The following is an 18161-nucleotide window of genomic DNA, read 5'->3' on the forward strand; positions in this document are numbered from 1 at the left end:
CTTTTATTATGTTGTAAACAGCAGTTTTCCAGGACAGTTTGCAATTAGCCTTATTTTCTTGTGGTTTATGACTTATTTACATGTTTTTATTCTGCAGATTACAGACTTAAGTTCCAACTACTATATGATGAGTTAGGTTAAGGGTAAGGGCACAAGAGAAGATTCGGGGAGATTAGTCCCCCCGGCGACAAATCTCCATTTCTTCGGGCAAAAATCTCCCCGAACTGCCTTCCCCTTCCTTACCGCCGGTTGTAATGAAAAATGGCCAGCGGTATGACACTCACAGTGCTTCGTTTTCTGCCCGAAGTTGCGACTTTGGAAAACAAAGCGCTACGAGTGCCATCCCGCTGGCGATTTTTCATAATAGTCAGCCGGAAGGTAGGGAAGGTAGTTCGGGAGATTGTCGCCCAGAAGACGAGATTTGTCGCCGGGGCGACTAATCTCCCCGAATCTGCCCATATGCCTTTAATTATGCTAGTGACCAGACAGCTTGGAAGTCAGAATGAAAGATAGAGGGTCTGGAAAGAAACTATATAAAATAAATTGTCAATAAATGAAGATCAGCTGAAAAGAATGCGTGCTATATCAAAGATTAATTTTTCCTTTAAAGGGACCCTCAAATACAAGCTGCATTAATAAACTGCTGACACACTTTAAAATTATATATTTGCACAATGCTGACTAGAGCTAACAATATGATAGAAATCAAGAGGGAAGTATAATACCGGTGTGTACAAGCCATGTGGATAAGATGGATTGATATAAAACAATTGCTTTTAAATGAATACAATTGAGATAAATATCCCGACGTACTTGGAGTCTCCTACAACAGACAATATCAGGCATCAATTATACAAAAGCAAATTAGGCATAAGCTGTTGGCAGTGTGTGTTCAGTTTGGTTCATTTCTTGGTTATCTTGTCTGTTCTTACACCTGTAATAATATAAATTTATTAATGAAGAAAGCGCTCTCAAAGAAATCCTAGACATTTCATAGAAGTACTTGCTTTGGAATCTTCTATAGTGCTCCCAAGGAATGCAGGGAGTGAGTATAAATACATTTTTGCTGTTGAATAGTGGAAAAAAATAAACTATTAAACCATCAGCTAAACCTAGTTAAAAAATAAAAAGGTCAGATAAGCCTAAAGAAAATGTTACATTGTCCATTACATTTTCCAGAATGAGTGCAGCAGAGTTACCATCAAACCAGAAGCAGATAAGAGGCCCAGGGCTGCCACCTGAAATCTTCCTGGTCCAGTATCATTTGGGCCTCCTTCGTGAGACAGAATTAACTTGGGCTAAAAGCATCTCACCAGCATTGGATAAGCTACAAATACCTATCCAGCTGTTGACGGTTTAGAATTACCTAAAAGAGTTCTAACTATTTCCATATATATGGGAATTGCATCTCCTAAACAGTTATGGGGTCATACAAAGTCTCTTGTAGTGGCACATCAAGCCTACAGGATCTACAGTTTTGGGCTAGAAAAGAAAAAAAAAATGACTAATTTGTGCATTTGTATGACAGAAATGGAAGTATGTCAGACTTCCTTGATGTGTGAAACTCAAAGGTTTTAGAAACTTGCCGCATAGGTTGCTTTCTAAAGCCCTGGGCATATTAGTTGACCACAATATGATTAACACTTCTTTATTGTAGATCACAGCTTTCCAACTGTAGCTCCTTGTGTTGGCAAATAAATGGGGTCTCCTTATAGACAGGGTCTACCCAAAAGGTCCAGCTGCCAGCAATTCACATCACAGCTAGATTTGACTTGGCTTGATTTTTGAAAGGGTAAAAATTTGATGTCATGTTTGTAATTGGCTGGGATTTGAAGGGTTGGTTATACTAGGTTAAAGACGTCTACTGATTTCCAGAGAGAACATTTATGGACAGAGGAATGGAGCTGAAGTTGAAAAATAGTTGCAGCTCCTCTTCCCTCTCTGCTGTCCTGATCATTTTGGCCATTTGCCTAAACAAACACAACAAATGAAAGGTGGCCCATACTGTATATACTATGTAATTCTCCTACCGCACACCTGTAGTTCAACAATCCTGCAAGCTGGTGGTGCGTTCCTTCCGTTGACCCGGCCGGGTCCCTTAGCAACCAATGTGTAAAAGAAACGGATCCGCACACACACCGATTAATGCAGTCGGGGAATATCCCCTTTTATTCAGCCACCAAACATCAAGGATGGTGGCTGAATAAAAGGGGATATTCCCCGACTGCATTAATCGGTGTGTGTGCGGATCCGTTTCTTTTACACATTGATTCCATACTGTATATAGTTTCTTGTATGATGGTCACGTACCGTATGTGATTGGCGAGTGAAACTATACTTAAAGATCCACTCTCAATGAACAATTTTACCTTTACCAATTTTCCTCATCTTTTTTCCTCAAGGTCACAGAAGCCTTGTTCATAATAACTGAAGCTGGAACACCACAACTCAAAACCCCAGAGGCTCTTCCTCTAACTACCGTTGTGGTCAACCTAAATAAAATTGAGCTTTCTAAAAAATGATGTAAAATGAAGCACATTAACCCAATGGATACAAATGGAGACAAATATAGTACTTTATAGTTTACATTTATTCTATATTATTTATTCTAACAGTGCAGAACATAAACCCATTAGAACTGTACGAAGCTCATCATTGTGCAGATGAGCTTACAGTGTTAGGGAAACCGTGGTAAAATAAATGAGTGCACCTGATTTAGATTTTCAGCCCCAATTATATTCCCTTTGCACAAATTTATACAGAATTCAGCAATACCCAATAGTTCAGAGCCTTTATATTGAGCTGCTTCAGGCTAAAAGGGTCAACAGATCTTTGCACAGCTGCACCAGTTATAGTTTCACCACTGTAAAAACTGCTGCGGTGAGGAGGAATTTCACACAGTACAGATTTGCAATTAAAGATTTAGTTGATCTTACATGACGGACGTATACATATATATATTGTTGCTTAAATTTAGTTTGGAAATCAATTTTTTTAAGATTGTTAGTCATTTGTGTGTGATTTTGATTTGGAAGTTAAGGTGAACACAAATTTTGTTTTAACATTTACATACCTTACTGCACCAGACAACGGCTTGTTTTATGAGTGGGAGAATCAATTCCATTCTCTGTTTTATAGAGAGAAAAAAGACACTGGACTATAGCGTAATCTGTATCACTTATTGGCAAAATGAACAAGTGGGGATAAGCAATTATTTTCACTGACTTAAACCAAGTATGTTCCAACCAGGAGATCACACAAGAGCTAGAAGAAATACCATGAACACAACAGAATTCTCTTGATGATAATGATGATACTTGGATGGGCTTTAATGTGCTCTTGGTTCTTACACCAGTAATATAGCTTTTTTTCTGTCTAATAATTTAAAGGAGTGCTGTTGTCATGCCGTTGGGTCTGTGATTCAAATATATGCTCCTGCTCTGACATGGTAAAGGAGAGAAGGATAAACTACAGAATTAGGAAAAGAAAAAAAACTCTGGGGGAAGGGGAGAGAAAGGAAACATACAAAATTAATGGCAACAGCAACAGAATGAGTAAAAGATGAGACAAGAGTATGGGGAAATTAAATATGGAAGTTAAAAAAAAACATGGTACAAGTTAAGAAAAAATTAGTAATTAGAGAGATAAGGAGCAGAGTGTGTCACTAAGAGAAAGTAGAAGAAGGAGATAGATTAAAGTGGAGTGGGAAAGTAAAAGGGAGCAAAGAAGAAAGAAAGAAAGAAAGAAAGAAAGAAAGAAAGAAAGAAAGAAAGAAAGAAAGAAAGAAAGAAAGAAAGAAAGAAAGAAAGAAAGAAGAGAAAAAGAAAGAAAGAAAGGCATTAAGACAAGCAGAGAGAAAAAAGTTGGGTATTAAAAAAATATTAAAAACAGAAGAATTACAGACAATAAGGGTAAGAAAAAAAGAAAGAAAATGAAAGAAAGAAAGAAAGAAAGAAAGAAAGAAAGAAAGAAAGGCATTAAGACAAGCTGAGAGAAAAAAGTTGGGTATTAAAAAAATAATGTTACAAAAGAAGCTTTGTAGCCCAGATGACAAAACACCCAGAGTTACCTGGGTACTGACTATAATCGCAATGTCCAAAACAATTGAATCATGTAATCAAGTGAAAACTCACATTTTTGCAGAGTAACTTAATTCAAATGTTTTTGTTGCTGTGATTTTGGGCATGGGCAACAAAATGATACATGGAGCATTACACTACAGCTTTGGCAGGTAATATTGTGTAGTCATCAAGGCACGAGTCAAGTCTTCCCACTAGTGCTAAGCAGTAAAGCGATTTCCCAATGTGACCTCATTCATAAAATGACCCATAAATTGCAGCACATGATAATCTAGCAAGTGCCCACAATGGTTTCTGGGGAAAATTGAACATTGTGGGTAAAAATATAGTAACTGGCCGCTTTAGTATTTTGCATGTTATACTAATGATTGTTATTAAACTTTTTCTATGGGGAGCAAATCTGTGGAAAAAGCTTCCAATCAGCACTAACCTATAACATTGTAGCTTTATTGTTCTCTTCTGCTCTAAAGCACTATGAAAGAAGAGTCCTCTTTGGGTTTTTAAACACAGGCACTTTTCTTTATCAAAACTCCAAATAAAACTCCATAATGGTCTAGTAATTTTCTTTTCAATATGAAATATCAATTTAACAAATGTAAGAAAAAAAAATGTAAATATTACCTTCCCTGTGTTTGAAACTGCTCCTTTTCTCATGTTTAGAAGACCCTATTTCAACTTTTTGCCCATCCTCAGAGGACTGGTGAAGCGCTGTGGAATGCGATGAGCTATTTAACGGTTGTTTATTTGTGTTTTCATGTTCTTCTTCAACTTGTGAACCTTCTGTTGCTGTATTATTCTGAGTTTGTAGTGCAACATCATCCAGTAAATTTTTCTGAGCCTGTGCTGATCCGTGAACCACTACAGTAGTGTGAGATGGCTGGGAGCCTTCATCCAGTGTATTGTTCTCAATTTGTGGGGGTCCATCAGGTTCTGTAGATGGCGATTCTGTAACCAATTCATTGGGTTTGGATGGCAGTGAACATTTGCTCTCCACAGCACTTTCCTTGTGTTTCAGTTGGATGGGAGTTTCTTGGTTCTTCTTTGAGTCTATTTCATCATTGATCTCTGAAGGCCATTGACGTTGATCCAATGTGCACTTATCCACCAACTTACAATCTATATTGTGATGGTTTGAACTCTCTGTGGTCATGATGGCACTTTGTTCTGCATTTTGCTTAGAATTAGAACCCTCTTGAACTGTAGAGGCTGGAAGATTTTCCTTTTGCTCAGATATATTTATTAAGCAGGCACTTGTGTCTAGAACAATAGGTGCAATCACAACTGGTTGTTTTTCACCTCCAATGTCTTTGGACTTTAATTTCTGTTCCATTCCATCCAGGTTTGAACTGGAATCTGGTTTGGTTTGTCCAACGTTGTCTTTGATATAGCAAAGAAATACAATTACTATATCTGACAGCAAATAATTTATCTTTAATTTAAGCCACATTTAAATCCTGGTCTTTGATTTGATTTTCCTATTACAGCACTGGTCACGAAAACTATTAATATGACATATGCAGAAAAGTCTTAGGCTTGATTTGAGGGTTAGGAAAATCATTTCACACCAAGAAAAAATAGATCTGACTTGGAGCTGGTTATGATCATTTGTTAAAGGACATTAAAAAAAGCCCACCAAATAGCCAAATCATTCAAGTTTTATTCCTTAGCTTGCATAGGAGATTTTTCTCATTTTGAACAAATGAAGAACAAAAACATTTTTCATAAATACTATACACCATCACTGAACTCATTTTTTTATGCGACCCTGCGTCATTGTTAGTGCAAACATGATCAGGATCCTTTTCTAAATATTTTTTACCAAAATTGTATTTTTAGAATGAAAACACTCATGAATCATTTATCTTCACTTACTTCATGAGCACAACCAAATAAGTTCCTAAATTGACAAACTTTGGAAGTCTCTTCATGCAGGCTAAAGTGCTTTTATGGCTGGAGGATTAGCTTTCTGCAATTAAAAGTACAGTCAGTTCATGCAACTCGTGCACTTTATATCGCAGGGTTAGTGTTAAAATTAACAGCAAAAGAAAAAAAATCAAAAAAATATATATACACAAAACACTCCCTAAAGAAATAAGCAGAAATTTGCACATGCGGTTTAGAAAGAGCACAGTCCATTGCAAGGAGACAAAGCCTCTATTGCCTTTTCAGAATAATAATCTTACGCTGTGGGTGTACGGGGGGAACTTCTGGTCTCTTACCAACATGTTGAATATCTGTGCGGTTTGTCTCACTGCTTAGGGTTTTTGGACAAGCGTCAGCTTTTGTCTTAGTCTTAGCAGTTTTGCGCAACTGGAAACCTTTCTTTATGTCAGCCAGCAAATCATCAATGATACAGCCTTCTTCAAGCTTGGCAGCTCCTTTCCGAACTAAATATGAGCAAAAATAAATAAATAGCTAATAGACATAAAAATGATTGATGATTGAGGTCAGTTATATATACAGGTGTAGGGATGTGTAAAATAGCCACCCCTAGTATTTTGTGCAGGCAGTCCCTTCATGTTTTAGACACCTAACTGGGTCCTAAAATACAGTTGGGAGGGGTACTGTTGACTCTTGCTAAATCTCACAGTGACCAGCAGATGGCACTGTGCTAGGATATATAAGGCTCTGAAGCCATGCTTTCAGGGTCCATCTTGTGCTGGCTCTAGCCTGTGCAGGAGGCAGAGCTCGAGTGGAACCTAGACAGGTCAGGTCTAGTAAGAATAGGCTACTCGCCCTTATAGATCACTCTAGGAGTGACAGTCAGTCAGATTATTTAGCTGAGCAGCTTGAGGCTCCTATGAGGATTCTAGTGGGATTAAGATCCCTGGGTACTCATTGCCCAGAAGTAGGGACTAAGTGTACAGACCTAGGGTAGATAGATTCCCCTCAGGTTCCACTTAGGGAAAAGGCTGAAAACTGGGTGTACCTCCTCAAAGCTGCATGTATTGTTCCTATCTCTGAGGAGAATCATACTGACCAAAGGTGTTGTGAGTACTGCCTATTCAATGTACTGTATGAACCTGCAATGTTCTGATCTATGTACACTCCACTGAGGATTGTATACTGTGCTCAATAAATCTGTTCTATGGTTAAGTTATAAGAACCACTGGCGCCCAATTCTTTGCACATTGAATACAGTTACAGTTGCACTACACCCTGCTTCCACATCGCTGCGAAGGCTCACTCCCTCAGGTTTTAAGGTCTCATCCGGAGCATATGTACTGGGAGTGAAGCTTATAGTAGAGTAAGGTGCACCCAAATTACTATAGCGCTACACAGGTATCAGAATACTTGGGACTGGGCTTTTCTAGGTTTGTGGTTTTTCTCTGTCGTCTCAAGGGGGACACAGGGACAGATGGGGTTAAGCTCAACCCTCTAGGAGGCAGGACACTTAGAATAAAAAAGAAAAAGGGGGCGTGCCAATACCATGGCTTAACCCAACCTAGAACTAAACCATTCAGTTTTTAAGTGTCCTGCTTCCAAGGAGGATGGACAAAAATTCTTCAATGAAGTATTTTGTCAGAATACTGGCAAATGAGGTTTTTCATCCGGAGCAGGGCTACCTGTATCCTTTGTGATGTGCCTCCTACGAGGGATGCCCACCGGAGTCACTTCTAGCATTAGCTATACTGACAATCCTGGCAAGACATGCCTGCATTCCGTTATGGGAGAACAGAGGGTCTAACCGGTGCGGCAAAATTGTGAGTATAACCCCTTCTCAGTGGTTTAACCTCTGCTGGCTCTCCCTCCCCTTCCATCACCTACTACGACTGCAAATACAGCGCAGGCTTGGAAATCAGTCCTGCCCGCCGGTCTCGCCCCTTGCCTCACTGCTACTAGCGCATTACTGCCGTGCGCGATACGGGGGCTCCCCCCCCCCTTGCGCTCTAGGTCCTTCTCTCTCTTCTTCGCCGCCGCTGCGATGCGGAGGAGGAAGGGACGCGCCATGCGTTCCAGCGCCATTTTGTTTTGCGCTCCAGGTGGAACGCATGGTTAGGCGCGCTTTCTCAGGAGGCGGCTCCTAACTCCCTCTTCCTTCCTTCTCCTTCGCGCCGACTGCTCACCACGCCGGCGCACTTCTGAGGGCTCGTAACTGCAGGGGGCCACAGGTCAGAGGAGGAGATCTCCCCACTGGACGCGCGCAAGTTAACCCTTCCATTTCCAGGGTACAGCGCATTACAGCCGTGCGCAATTAACCCTTCCATTGCCAGGGTTCAGCGCATTACAGCCCCAAACAGTACCATTACTACCATTCAGCAGGTAACTCAGACACCGCTATAATGGCAGAGGGTAAGTCAGGGGGACTTTTCCCTAGGGCAGGGGGGAGAGCACCAGCAAAAGCAGCAGCACAAATTACATATTTCACCTGCAAAAACTGCCAGGCTAAAATAAAAGGAGGTCAAGGTGAGCCCCTCTGCAGGTCTTGCAAAAAGGGGTGTCTTCTGATCCTACTCAGGTAGACAACCCTGATCCTGGTGACAGCACGGGGACTCCGGGGGGGACCCCCACTCCTGAGGTCTCTGTCCCAGACCCCTCCCCCGGACCCTCTACTGAGCCTCCAGCCCCCCTTTGGGCGCTTCAACTTTCTCAGTCCTTAGCTTCCTTACAGAATCTCCCATCCATTGCTGATACTCTAGGTAAAGCCTTGGCCAAGCTGGACCATAAATCCAGCAGCAAACGCAAAAGATCGGAGAAGTCCAAGGGCCACATTAGTACCCATACTCCGTCCGAGGATTCCGCCTCTGGAGGGGAATCCTCTCACTCCGACGGTGAATTGCCCCCTTCCGAGTTCTCTTCGGACGCAGAGGAGGTCAACGAGGAGTCCGCGGGCCGTGACGTTCAACATGACGTCGATCGCATTATTCAAGGGGTTACCGAGATTCTCAAGGTTACCCCTTCCACGGAATCTCAATCTCAATCATCCAGCTTGTTTAAGAGGCAACATAAGTCTTCCCTCTGTTTCCCCTCTCATGAACAACTTCTAAGCATTGTTCAGGAGGAATGGAACTTTCCAGAACGTAAATTTCAGGCTACTCGGAAATTTTCGAACTCCTATCCCTTCTCTAGGGATCTGGTGGACAGGTGGTCCTTGCCTCCAACTGTGGACGCCCCGGTCTCCAGACTTTCGAAGTCCACGACACTACCCGTTACCGATGCGGCGGCCTTTAAGGATCCGTCCGACAGACGTCTCGAGGGGTTCCTCAAGGCTGTCTACTCTTCCGCGGGTTCTACCCTTCGTCCCGTGCTAGCTTCGGCCTGGGTGGCCAGAGCCATCCAAGCATGGGCAGAATCTATTTTTTCCGATCTGCAGGATGGCGTTCCCAGGGTCGACCTTATAGAATCCGTACGTTCTCTGAAGCCTCAGCCTACCTGTCCGACGCTACCCTGGACACGGCTCAAATTACCGCTCGCACTTCGGCCCTTGCTGTGGCGGCACGTCGAACTCTATGGCTAAAAAATTGGGCCGCCGACACTAGCTCCAAGAAGTCCCTCACTTCTCTTCCGTTCAAGGGTCAACGACTGTTTGGTGAGGAGCTCGAGAAAATTATCTCTCAGGCCACCGGGGGTAAGAGCACCTTTCTCCCACAGTCTAAGAACAAGTCTTCTACTCCGCCTCGCCGTAGCAGATTTTTTCGGGGTCAACCTACCCGATTCTCCAGAAGATACAGTCCCTCCGGGCGTTCCAATTTTCGCTCCAAACCAGCTGACAAAGGACGTCCGGCTTGGAAATCCAACAAGTTCCACAACAAGTCTTCTGCCGATAAATCCGCCTCGGGCTGACGGGGCACCCCCTCCGGGATCGCAGCAGTCCTTCGGGGGCAGACTACTGCAATTCCGGGAGGTCTGGCTCCGGCACTCTTCAGACGCCTGGGTGAACGAAATCGTATCGGAAGGTTATCATCTGGACTTCTCTTCTCTCCCTCCTCGAAAATTTCTCATGTCCAGAGTTCCCACCAGTGCGACCAAGGCCATGGCCTTTCTAGATTGTGTCCACCAGATGGAACGGAGTGGCGTCATCACTCCAGTACCTCCTCCGGAGACATTCTCAGGGTTCTACTCCAATTTGTTCCTGGTCCCCAACGCGACGGCTCCTTCAGGCCGGTACTGGACCTCAAATTTCTCAACAAATTCATCAGGTCTGTCAAGTTCAAGATGGAAACCCTTCGATCCGTCATCCGGGGGATGGAACGAGATCAGTGGCTGATGTCCCTGGACATCAAAGACGCCTATCTCCACGTACCGATCTGGCCTCCTCACCACCAGTATCTGAGGTTTGCCTTCAAAAATCGGCACTATCAGTTTGTGGCTCTTCCCTTCGGCCTGTCTTCAGCCCCCAGGGTCTTCACCAAACTCATGGCGGTGACCGCGGCAGCCCTGCGACTCCAGGGCATCTCCGTGACGCCTTACTTGGACGATCTGCTCCTGAAGGCCAGGACGAAAGACAAGAGCGAACGGGATCTTCAGAAAGCCATTGCCTTACTTCAGGACTTCGGCTGGACCATCAATTGGAAGAAGTCCAACTTGCTTCCCTGTCACAGGATGATTTTTCTGGGACTCGAGTTCAACACTCGCTCAGAAAGAGTGAGTCTCCCTCCGGACAAACAGGAGAAGATCAGAACTCGAGTGCAATCCTTACTTCAGACCCCCAAACCCTCCATACATCTCCTTATGAAGGTTCTCGGTCTCATGGTTTCATCGATCGAGGCGGTCCCCTTTGCACAACTGCATCTTCGCCCGCTTCAAGCCAACATTCTGGCCGCCTGGAAGGGAGGTCCGTTATCGCAGAGAATCTCCCTTCTCAACTCGACGAGAGGCCGCCTTGGCGGAGGTTCAACAGATACTGCACTGGGCGGAAGCCAGCTCGGTAAAACTTTCCGCCATTCACATCCCGGGAGTGGACAACACCAGCGCCGACTTCCTCAGTCGACACCTTCTGGAACCGGGAGAATGGGAGCTTCACCCGGACACGTTCGCGGAAATCGTGGACCACTGGGGTCTACCGGAGATCGACTTGATGGCGTCCAGAGTCAACCGCAAAGTACCCGCCTTCTTCGCCCGCTCCCGCGATCCTCTGGCAGTGGGAATAGACGCCATGACTCAGACCTGGCGATTCGACCTCGCCTATGTCTTCCCTCCTCTCCCCATGCTACCTCGGGTGCTGAAGAAGATGCGGCAGTCTCACATCACGGCCATCGTCATAGCCCCCTTCTGGCCCCGGCGCACTTGGTTCTCGGATCTTCAGGAGATGTCCGTAGCCCGGCCTCTGCGTCTCTCTCCGAGACCCGACCTACTACTTCAGGGTCCCATCGTCCATCACAACCCGGGCCTTTTCGCTTTGACGGGATGGCTATTGAGGCAGCCATCTGGAGACGACAGGGGATAGCAGAAGATGTCATCGCCACCATGTTGAAGTCCCGCAAATGCACGTCTTCGAAGGCCTACCACAGGGTTTGGCGGAACTATTGGACCTGGTGCAGGGAGACCTCTGTCCCCTCAGCGGATTCTTCCTTCATGGACTGTGTCATCCCTCGAGTTTTATCCTTTCTCCAACGGGGTCTGCAGCTGGGCCTGAAACTCAGCTCCTTAAAAGTGCAGGTTTCAGCACTGTCTGTCTTACTCCAATCCCGTCTGGCCATGGATGACGCGGTCCATACCTTCCTCCAAGGGGTGGCTCACGTTGCTCCTCCTTTCCGTTCTCCGACTCCTGGTTGGGACCTCAACCTTGTCCTGGACGCCCTTCTGGATCCTCCCTTCGAACCGCTTGGAACGGTCTCAGAGGACTGGCTTACTCGGAAGGTCGTTTTCCTTGTGGCAATCTCCTCTGCCAGGAGGGTTTCGGAACTCGGCGCCTTGTCATGTGATCCGGCCTTCCTTGTTCTTCACAAGGACAAGGCTGTCCTGCGCACTGTCCCGTCGTTTCTCCCCAAAGTGGTGACTTCTTTCCACATCAATCAGGAGATCGTCGTACCATCCCTGTGTCCGAATCCCAAAAATGGCAAGGAACGCAGGCTTCACGCCTTGGATGTCGTCAGAGCCCTCCGTTGGTATCTGGAAAGGTCCAAGTCTTTCCGGCGTTCGCAGTCCCTGTTTATTCTGCACTCGGGGACTCGAAGGGGATTGGCGGCGTCTAAGGTGTCCATTGCCCGATGGATCAGAGAGACCGTTGAGAAGGCCTACGTTTCCAAGGGTCGTACTCCCCGGCAGGTCTTCGGGCTCACTCAACAAGGTCGGTGGCTGCCTCCTGGGCATGGCGGAATTCAGCTTCTTTGGACCAGAATCTGCAGAGCGGCCACCTGGTCTTCCGTACACACATTTACAAAATTCTATTGTCTCGATACCTTTTCCTCAGCCGAAGCTGCCTTTGCCGGAAGGTACTGCATTCGGTGGTACAGTGAGGTGTCTTTATCTCGCTCCCACCCCTGTTTTCTTTTGTTGGGGCTGCTTTGTTAAGTCCCCATCTGTCCCTGTGTCCCCCTTGAGACGACAGAGAAAACAGGATTTTTGATACTCACCGTTAAATCTGTTTCTCTGTAGTCGATAAGGGGGACACAGGGCTTCCCGCCCTTCAGCGAGTTGGACCGGTTGGTCCTCAAGTGAAAAGTTTTCCTGTTTACCAGTTCTGCATTGTTTGCTTATTACTTGCAGTCTCTTTGTTACTAACTGAATGGTTTAGTTCTAGGTTGGGTTAAGCTATGGTATTGGCACGCCCCCTTTTTCTTTTTTATTCTAAGTGTCCTGCCTCCTAGAGGGTTGAGCTTAACCCCATCTGTCCCTGTGTCCCCCTTATCGACTACAGAGAAACAGATTTAACGGTGAGTATCAAAAATCCTGTTTTCCATAATCTGGAACATCATACCTTAAGGCTACTAAAAACACTCATTTAAAAAAATGGACCTTGCTTCTCTAATATAGCTACCAATCAATATCAGGGAAATTACACCAGCAACATAACTGTAATTGAATGATAGAAACTGGAAAGTATTCTATTTTTGTAATTCCTTTTACATTTGTTTTCTTGAACATGTAACAATTTTATTTTCTCAAAATCAGCAGAAAATCTTTAATAAAAATGTATTGTTGGGGAAAAAAAAAATGGAATTTCTGGTGAAATGCTCTTTGTTGAGCATTTCTATAAAAATCCTTCTTTAGGATACTAATTACTATGAAATGTTTAATTACCAAGCCTGTTCTTAGTAAGGAAGGACATAGGCTTATAGTCTAATTAAGAATAATGTTTTAGACACCAGAGTAGTGATGGGCGAATTTATTCGCCAGGCGCGAATTCGCAGCAAATTTGCACGATTTGCCGCCGGCGAATAAATTCGCAAAACGACCGCGAAAATTCGCTGGAGAAAGTTCGCCGGTGTCAAAAAAATTTGTCGCGGGCGGCCAAAAAAACAGGCGCCTGCGCTGTTTCGTGAATTTTTCGGCGCAAATTCGCCCATGACTACACCAGAGATATAATTACAGTACAATTAAAAGTATGCATTAGATTTATCCTTTTTATTAATGTCGTAATGGTGCAAGTAGTCGTGCCACTTACTTATTTTTCCGTTCTCTCCTTTTTGTCTTTTGGTTTCTTCGTCTGCAATCTGTTGTTTTCTTTTTTCAGCTTTAACAGCCTGCTCTTTTCTGTCTTTATTGTCCTGCAAGAGTAAAAGGCTTCGTAATACAGTATATTTTTTTCTTTATACAGAATATGATCAAAGCTGAAGAAGTGAATGGAACTAACTTTCTCTGAACAGAAATACAACTTTACAGGAAAGGCTAGCATAAGATAGGGGGTCAAGTGATCAGAATGTTAAAGTTTTCAGATTTTTTTTGAGCTACGAATTGTCTGAAAAACAAATTTTCAGAGCTTTTTGTTGTATTCAGATTTTTTTTTGATTCATTCAGCACCTTTATTCGTTCATTTTTTTTTTTTATAATCGGAACGTTTAATAAATTCCATGACAATCAGGGTTTTAGGGCAGAGACACACGCTTGCAATTCGGGGAGATTTAGTCGCCCGGCGACAAATCACTTCTTCTTCGGGGCGACTAATCTCCCCGAACTGCCTTCCCATGCCTTCCCGCCGGCTAAAATGTAAATCGGCAGGGGAGGCAGTTCGGAAGATTAGTTGCCCCAAAGAAGAGATTTGACGCTGGGCGGCTAATCTCCCCGATTCACAGAGTTTGTCTCTGCCCTTAGAGTTTGTGAGTTTAGTTGTGGATTTCACAGCCTCTAAAACCACTAAAATCTGACCTTTAATAAATGTATTGGACTTGGCATAATAATAATAAACTTTCTATAAACACTTTTTTTTTTTTTTAAAAGAATGATACTTAAACCATATACTATACCTTCTTGGCTTTGAGAAACAACTCCCTGAAAGCTTTCATAGTGCTGAATGTTTCTTCCAACGACAGCTTGGTCGGATCCTCACATAAGTAATCAGCGAGTTTAACCTTCTTTTGGGAAATATCTGTCAGCTGTTCTTCTAATTCTTTCAATGTATCCATGCAATCCTGAAATAAAAATTGGAGGCTTAAGGACATTCAGAAAAAATGCAAAATCTAAGACTAGGTCTTCCATGTTGATTTACAAATACCAAATTTAAAGAAAAATATTAGTTAGGTCACAACTATCTATACAATAAGGTGGATTGTTCAGCTATCCATTAACACTATTAATGCACCTGAATGGATTTTTCGTACTGCTCCTTGACATCAGTTGCTGCCGTAGCAATTTTATTCTGCAGATCTCTTAATTTCTTTAAATTCCCACTTGTTTCTGTGTACATATTCTCAATATTAATGCTGAAAAAAAAACACATTTTGCATCCATTTCAACATCATCAACGTATATACATATTAAATCTCCAAAAATAAATATTTTCATCCCTACTGCATATTCAGTGCCCACACTACCTTTCTACATAAAAGCAGGAACTAGTGTTTCATTGGTCCATAGGGTTAAAGGAAAAGGAAAGTCTTACATTTGAAGGTGCCAAATGTTAGGCACCCCCAAATGATTGTATTGACTTACCTTACCCTGGGTTATACCAGTGAGCACTACAGATCGATCTCCTTCCGGCTTCTTCTTTCTTCAAATTTCCTGGGGCAGACGCATGCGCAGTGGAATGAAATAGCCGACTTTTTAGTTAAAGGGATCCTGTCATCGGAAAACATGTTTTTTTCAAAATGCATCAGTTAATAGTGCTACTCCAGCAGAATTCTACACTGAAATTCATTTCTCAAAAGAGCAAATAGATTTTTTTATATCCAATTTAGAAATCTGACATGGGGCTAGACATTTTCTCAATTTCACAGCTGCCCCTGGTCATGTGACTTGTGTCTGCACTTTAGGAGAGAAATGCTTTCTGGCAGGCTGCTATTTTTCCTTCTCAATGTAACTGAATGTGTCTCAGTGAGACATGGGTTTTTACGATTGAGTGTTGTTCTTAGATCTACCAGGCAGCTGCTATCTAGTTACCTTCCCATTGTTCTTTTGTTTGGCTGCTGGGGGGAAAAGGGAGGGGGGTGATATCACTCCAACTTGCAGTACAGCAGTAAAGAGTGATTGAAGTTTATCAGAGCACAAGTCACATGACTTGGGGCAGCTGGGAAATTGACAATATGTCTAGCTCCTTTCAGATTTCAAAATTGAATATAAAAAAATCTGTTTGCTCTTTTGAGAAATGGATTTCAGTGCAGAATTCTGCTGGAACAGCACTATTAACTGATTCATTTTGAAAAAAAATTTTCCCCATGACAGTATCCCTTTAAAGTTCAGCTTTTCGTTCTACTGTGCATGCGCAACCGTGCGAAGATAGATGAAGCCGGAAGAGGTTCCTTCCATGGTGCTCACTGGTATAACCCCGGGCCGGCGCAGTTTTCTGCTGATAGGAGCACCGGCCCGGGGTTTCAGATAAGTAAATACAATCACTTGGGGGTGCCTAACATTTGGCACCCTCAAATGCAAGAACACTTTCACTCTCCTTTAATGGGATCTTTTAGTTTCTTACAGTTCTTACCCAGCTACTGTTGATACATTTTCAAGGTCAGTTGGAAGCTGAAGAAGGTCTGTGTGATTATGCTCAATCTCCTGAAAGATGGATTATAAAACAGAAGAAAATTTATTTTCTTATGACCTTTTACCTATAAGTAAAACAACAAAAAACAAGACTAATTTCAGTTTTACAGGAGCAATGCCCACCAGGAGGACAGTGTGTTGCCCTTTTTAGATGCTCAGCATATGCTTTGAATTTTCAAGCCCTTTCTTCCCCAAGACAGAAAGTTATTTATATATGAAAGTCAGGGATACAGATAATGTGGAAATCAGCTAAGGTGTATAAGATGGACAATCAGAATTTTCTTTAATTAACTTGGTCATTGTCCAGAACTGTAAGGTTAATTTGTTATTAGATTGAATCATAAGACAAACAAAGGGACTGTCTTAATTCGTACATTTCCAGATGGTGCTATTTGCTTCACTACGACCAAACAAATGTGGTATCTGACTGTAAATGATAAAACTATGCCTTGTTTAGAATGCATGTCAGTACATTTTCAAGTGAAATAAAACATAATATTCGGTGTTACCTCTAGAATATGGTGTAGCAAAGTTATTCGAGTCTGATTGGCTCTAGTTTCCGTCAGTTTTAGTAAAGTGCTAATTTTGAACCCATTTGCGTTTCCAGTGTGACTTCCCTAAAAGACAGGGAAAAAATAAAAAGATGAAGATGTGGACCCCTTACTTGAAGGAGCTGCATTATTTTTAGGGATGCATCAAATCCAGGATTCGGCCTTTTTCAGCAGGATTCGGATTCGGCCGAATCCTTCTGCCCGGCGGAACTGAATCCGAACCCTAATTTGCATATGCAAATTCATATGAATAAATTAGGGATGGGGAGAGAAATCATGTGACTTTTTGTTAGAAAACAAGGAAGTAAAAAATCTTATCTCCTTCCCACCCCTAATTTGTATATCCATCTTAGGGTTCTGTATTAGGCCGAATCTTTCACGAAGGATTTCGGTGGTTCGGCCGAATCCAAAACAGTGGATTCGGTGCATCCCTAACTATTTTTATTGCATATATCTCCCTCTGTTCTCCAGCGCCATCACATTTTCCAAAACTAATAGTAGCTTTCACCCAGCAGCCATTTCCATCTGACATACTTTATAACACTTATTTTTCCTGTGAGAAATATATTTGGTACCTACATAATTTAAAAAGTTTCCCACTTTCAGGATTAGCTGGCAGAAGAGTGGAAGTCTGTGGCTGCTTATTATATCTGTGCAACAACAAAAGAAAAGTGAGAAGCAGGTCACTGACATAAAAAAAACAATAAACCTATAGAAATCCCTCTATTCTACTTACCATCACATGCACTACTAACTACTTTTGCTCTGGGACGAATCATATCGATCATCAGGTTTATTTCTTCACATATCAGCATACACTCAATTCGAAGCTGATAGCTGGCAACAGAAATAAAACGCTACATGAGATAATGCCCTGAAATAGCCCCAATATGCCAGCAAACTATCCAGATGTCTTTGGGAGATGCAGGATCAAGTTTTATGCATGTGTAGATAAAGATGAATCAGCAATCCCTTTGTGAAGCAAAGTTTAATTTATTTTACATCAAAAAACCTCAAGTAGATCATGTGGGATTATGATGTTATATCATGTAAAATAAATTGATAAGTAAACTGTACACTGCTGATCCATGCAGCTTGTTCTCTGCTGCTAACTAAAATGGCAATGGCATGTAGAGGTGCTAGTAAGACGTGTTAATATATTTTTAAAACAGTTTATTATCCATCATAATGTAGGGGATAAGACAAATCCTACCCCTGTTCTACTGTCTGTGACATCATCCAGCCCAGTTACAGGCTGGAGAGCCATCTGATTGGCTGGGCGCCCCAGTGCATCCTTGGGAGAGAGGGTGTGCCTGACTTTGGAGCCAAATGTACAGTGTCTCCAACAGAGCTTAACAGGGGTTCTAAGCAGCATCATCCAGCCACAACCAGTTGTTGGGAGACTGTTCAAGAGTGCAGAGGAGCTGCTGCATCTCTAGAAATACAGAAAAAG

At 42.9% G+C, this 18161-nt stretch overlaps 1 protein-coding gene across 1 annotated transcript in view; it reads right to left on the bottom strand.

Annotated features, from left to right (window-relative positions):
- Nucleotides 1–5716: 5716 nt before the first annotated feature.
- inf2.S (inverted formin, FH2 and WH2 domain containing S homeolog) overlaps nt 5717–18161 on the bottom strand; it is a 36283-nt gene continuing 23838 nt past the window's right edge. The window contains 8 exon segments of the mRNA NM_001091093.1: nt 5717–6466; nt 13627–13729; nt 14426–14590; nt 14761–14881; nt 16099–16169; nt 16667–16774; nt 17288–17358; nt 17445–17545. Coding sequence (NP_001084562.1) covers nt 6234–6466; nt 13627–13729; nt 14426–14590; nt 14761–14881; nt 16099–16169; nt 16667–16774; nt 17288–17358; nt 17445–17545 — 973 coding nt within the window. The 3' untranslated portion in view covers nt 5717–6233.

Source organism: Xenopus laevis, chromosome 8S (assembly GCF_017654675.1).
Source record: "Xenopus laevis strain J_2021 chromosome 8S, Xenopus_laevis_v10.1, whole genome shotgun sequence".
NCBI classification, from domain to species: Eukaryota; Metazoa; Chordata; class Amphibia; order Anura; family Pipidae; genus Xenopus; species Xenopus laevis.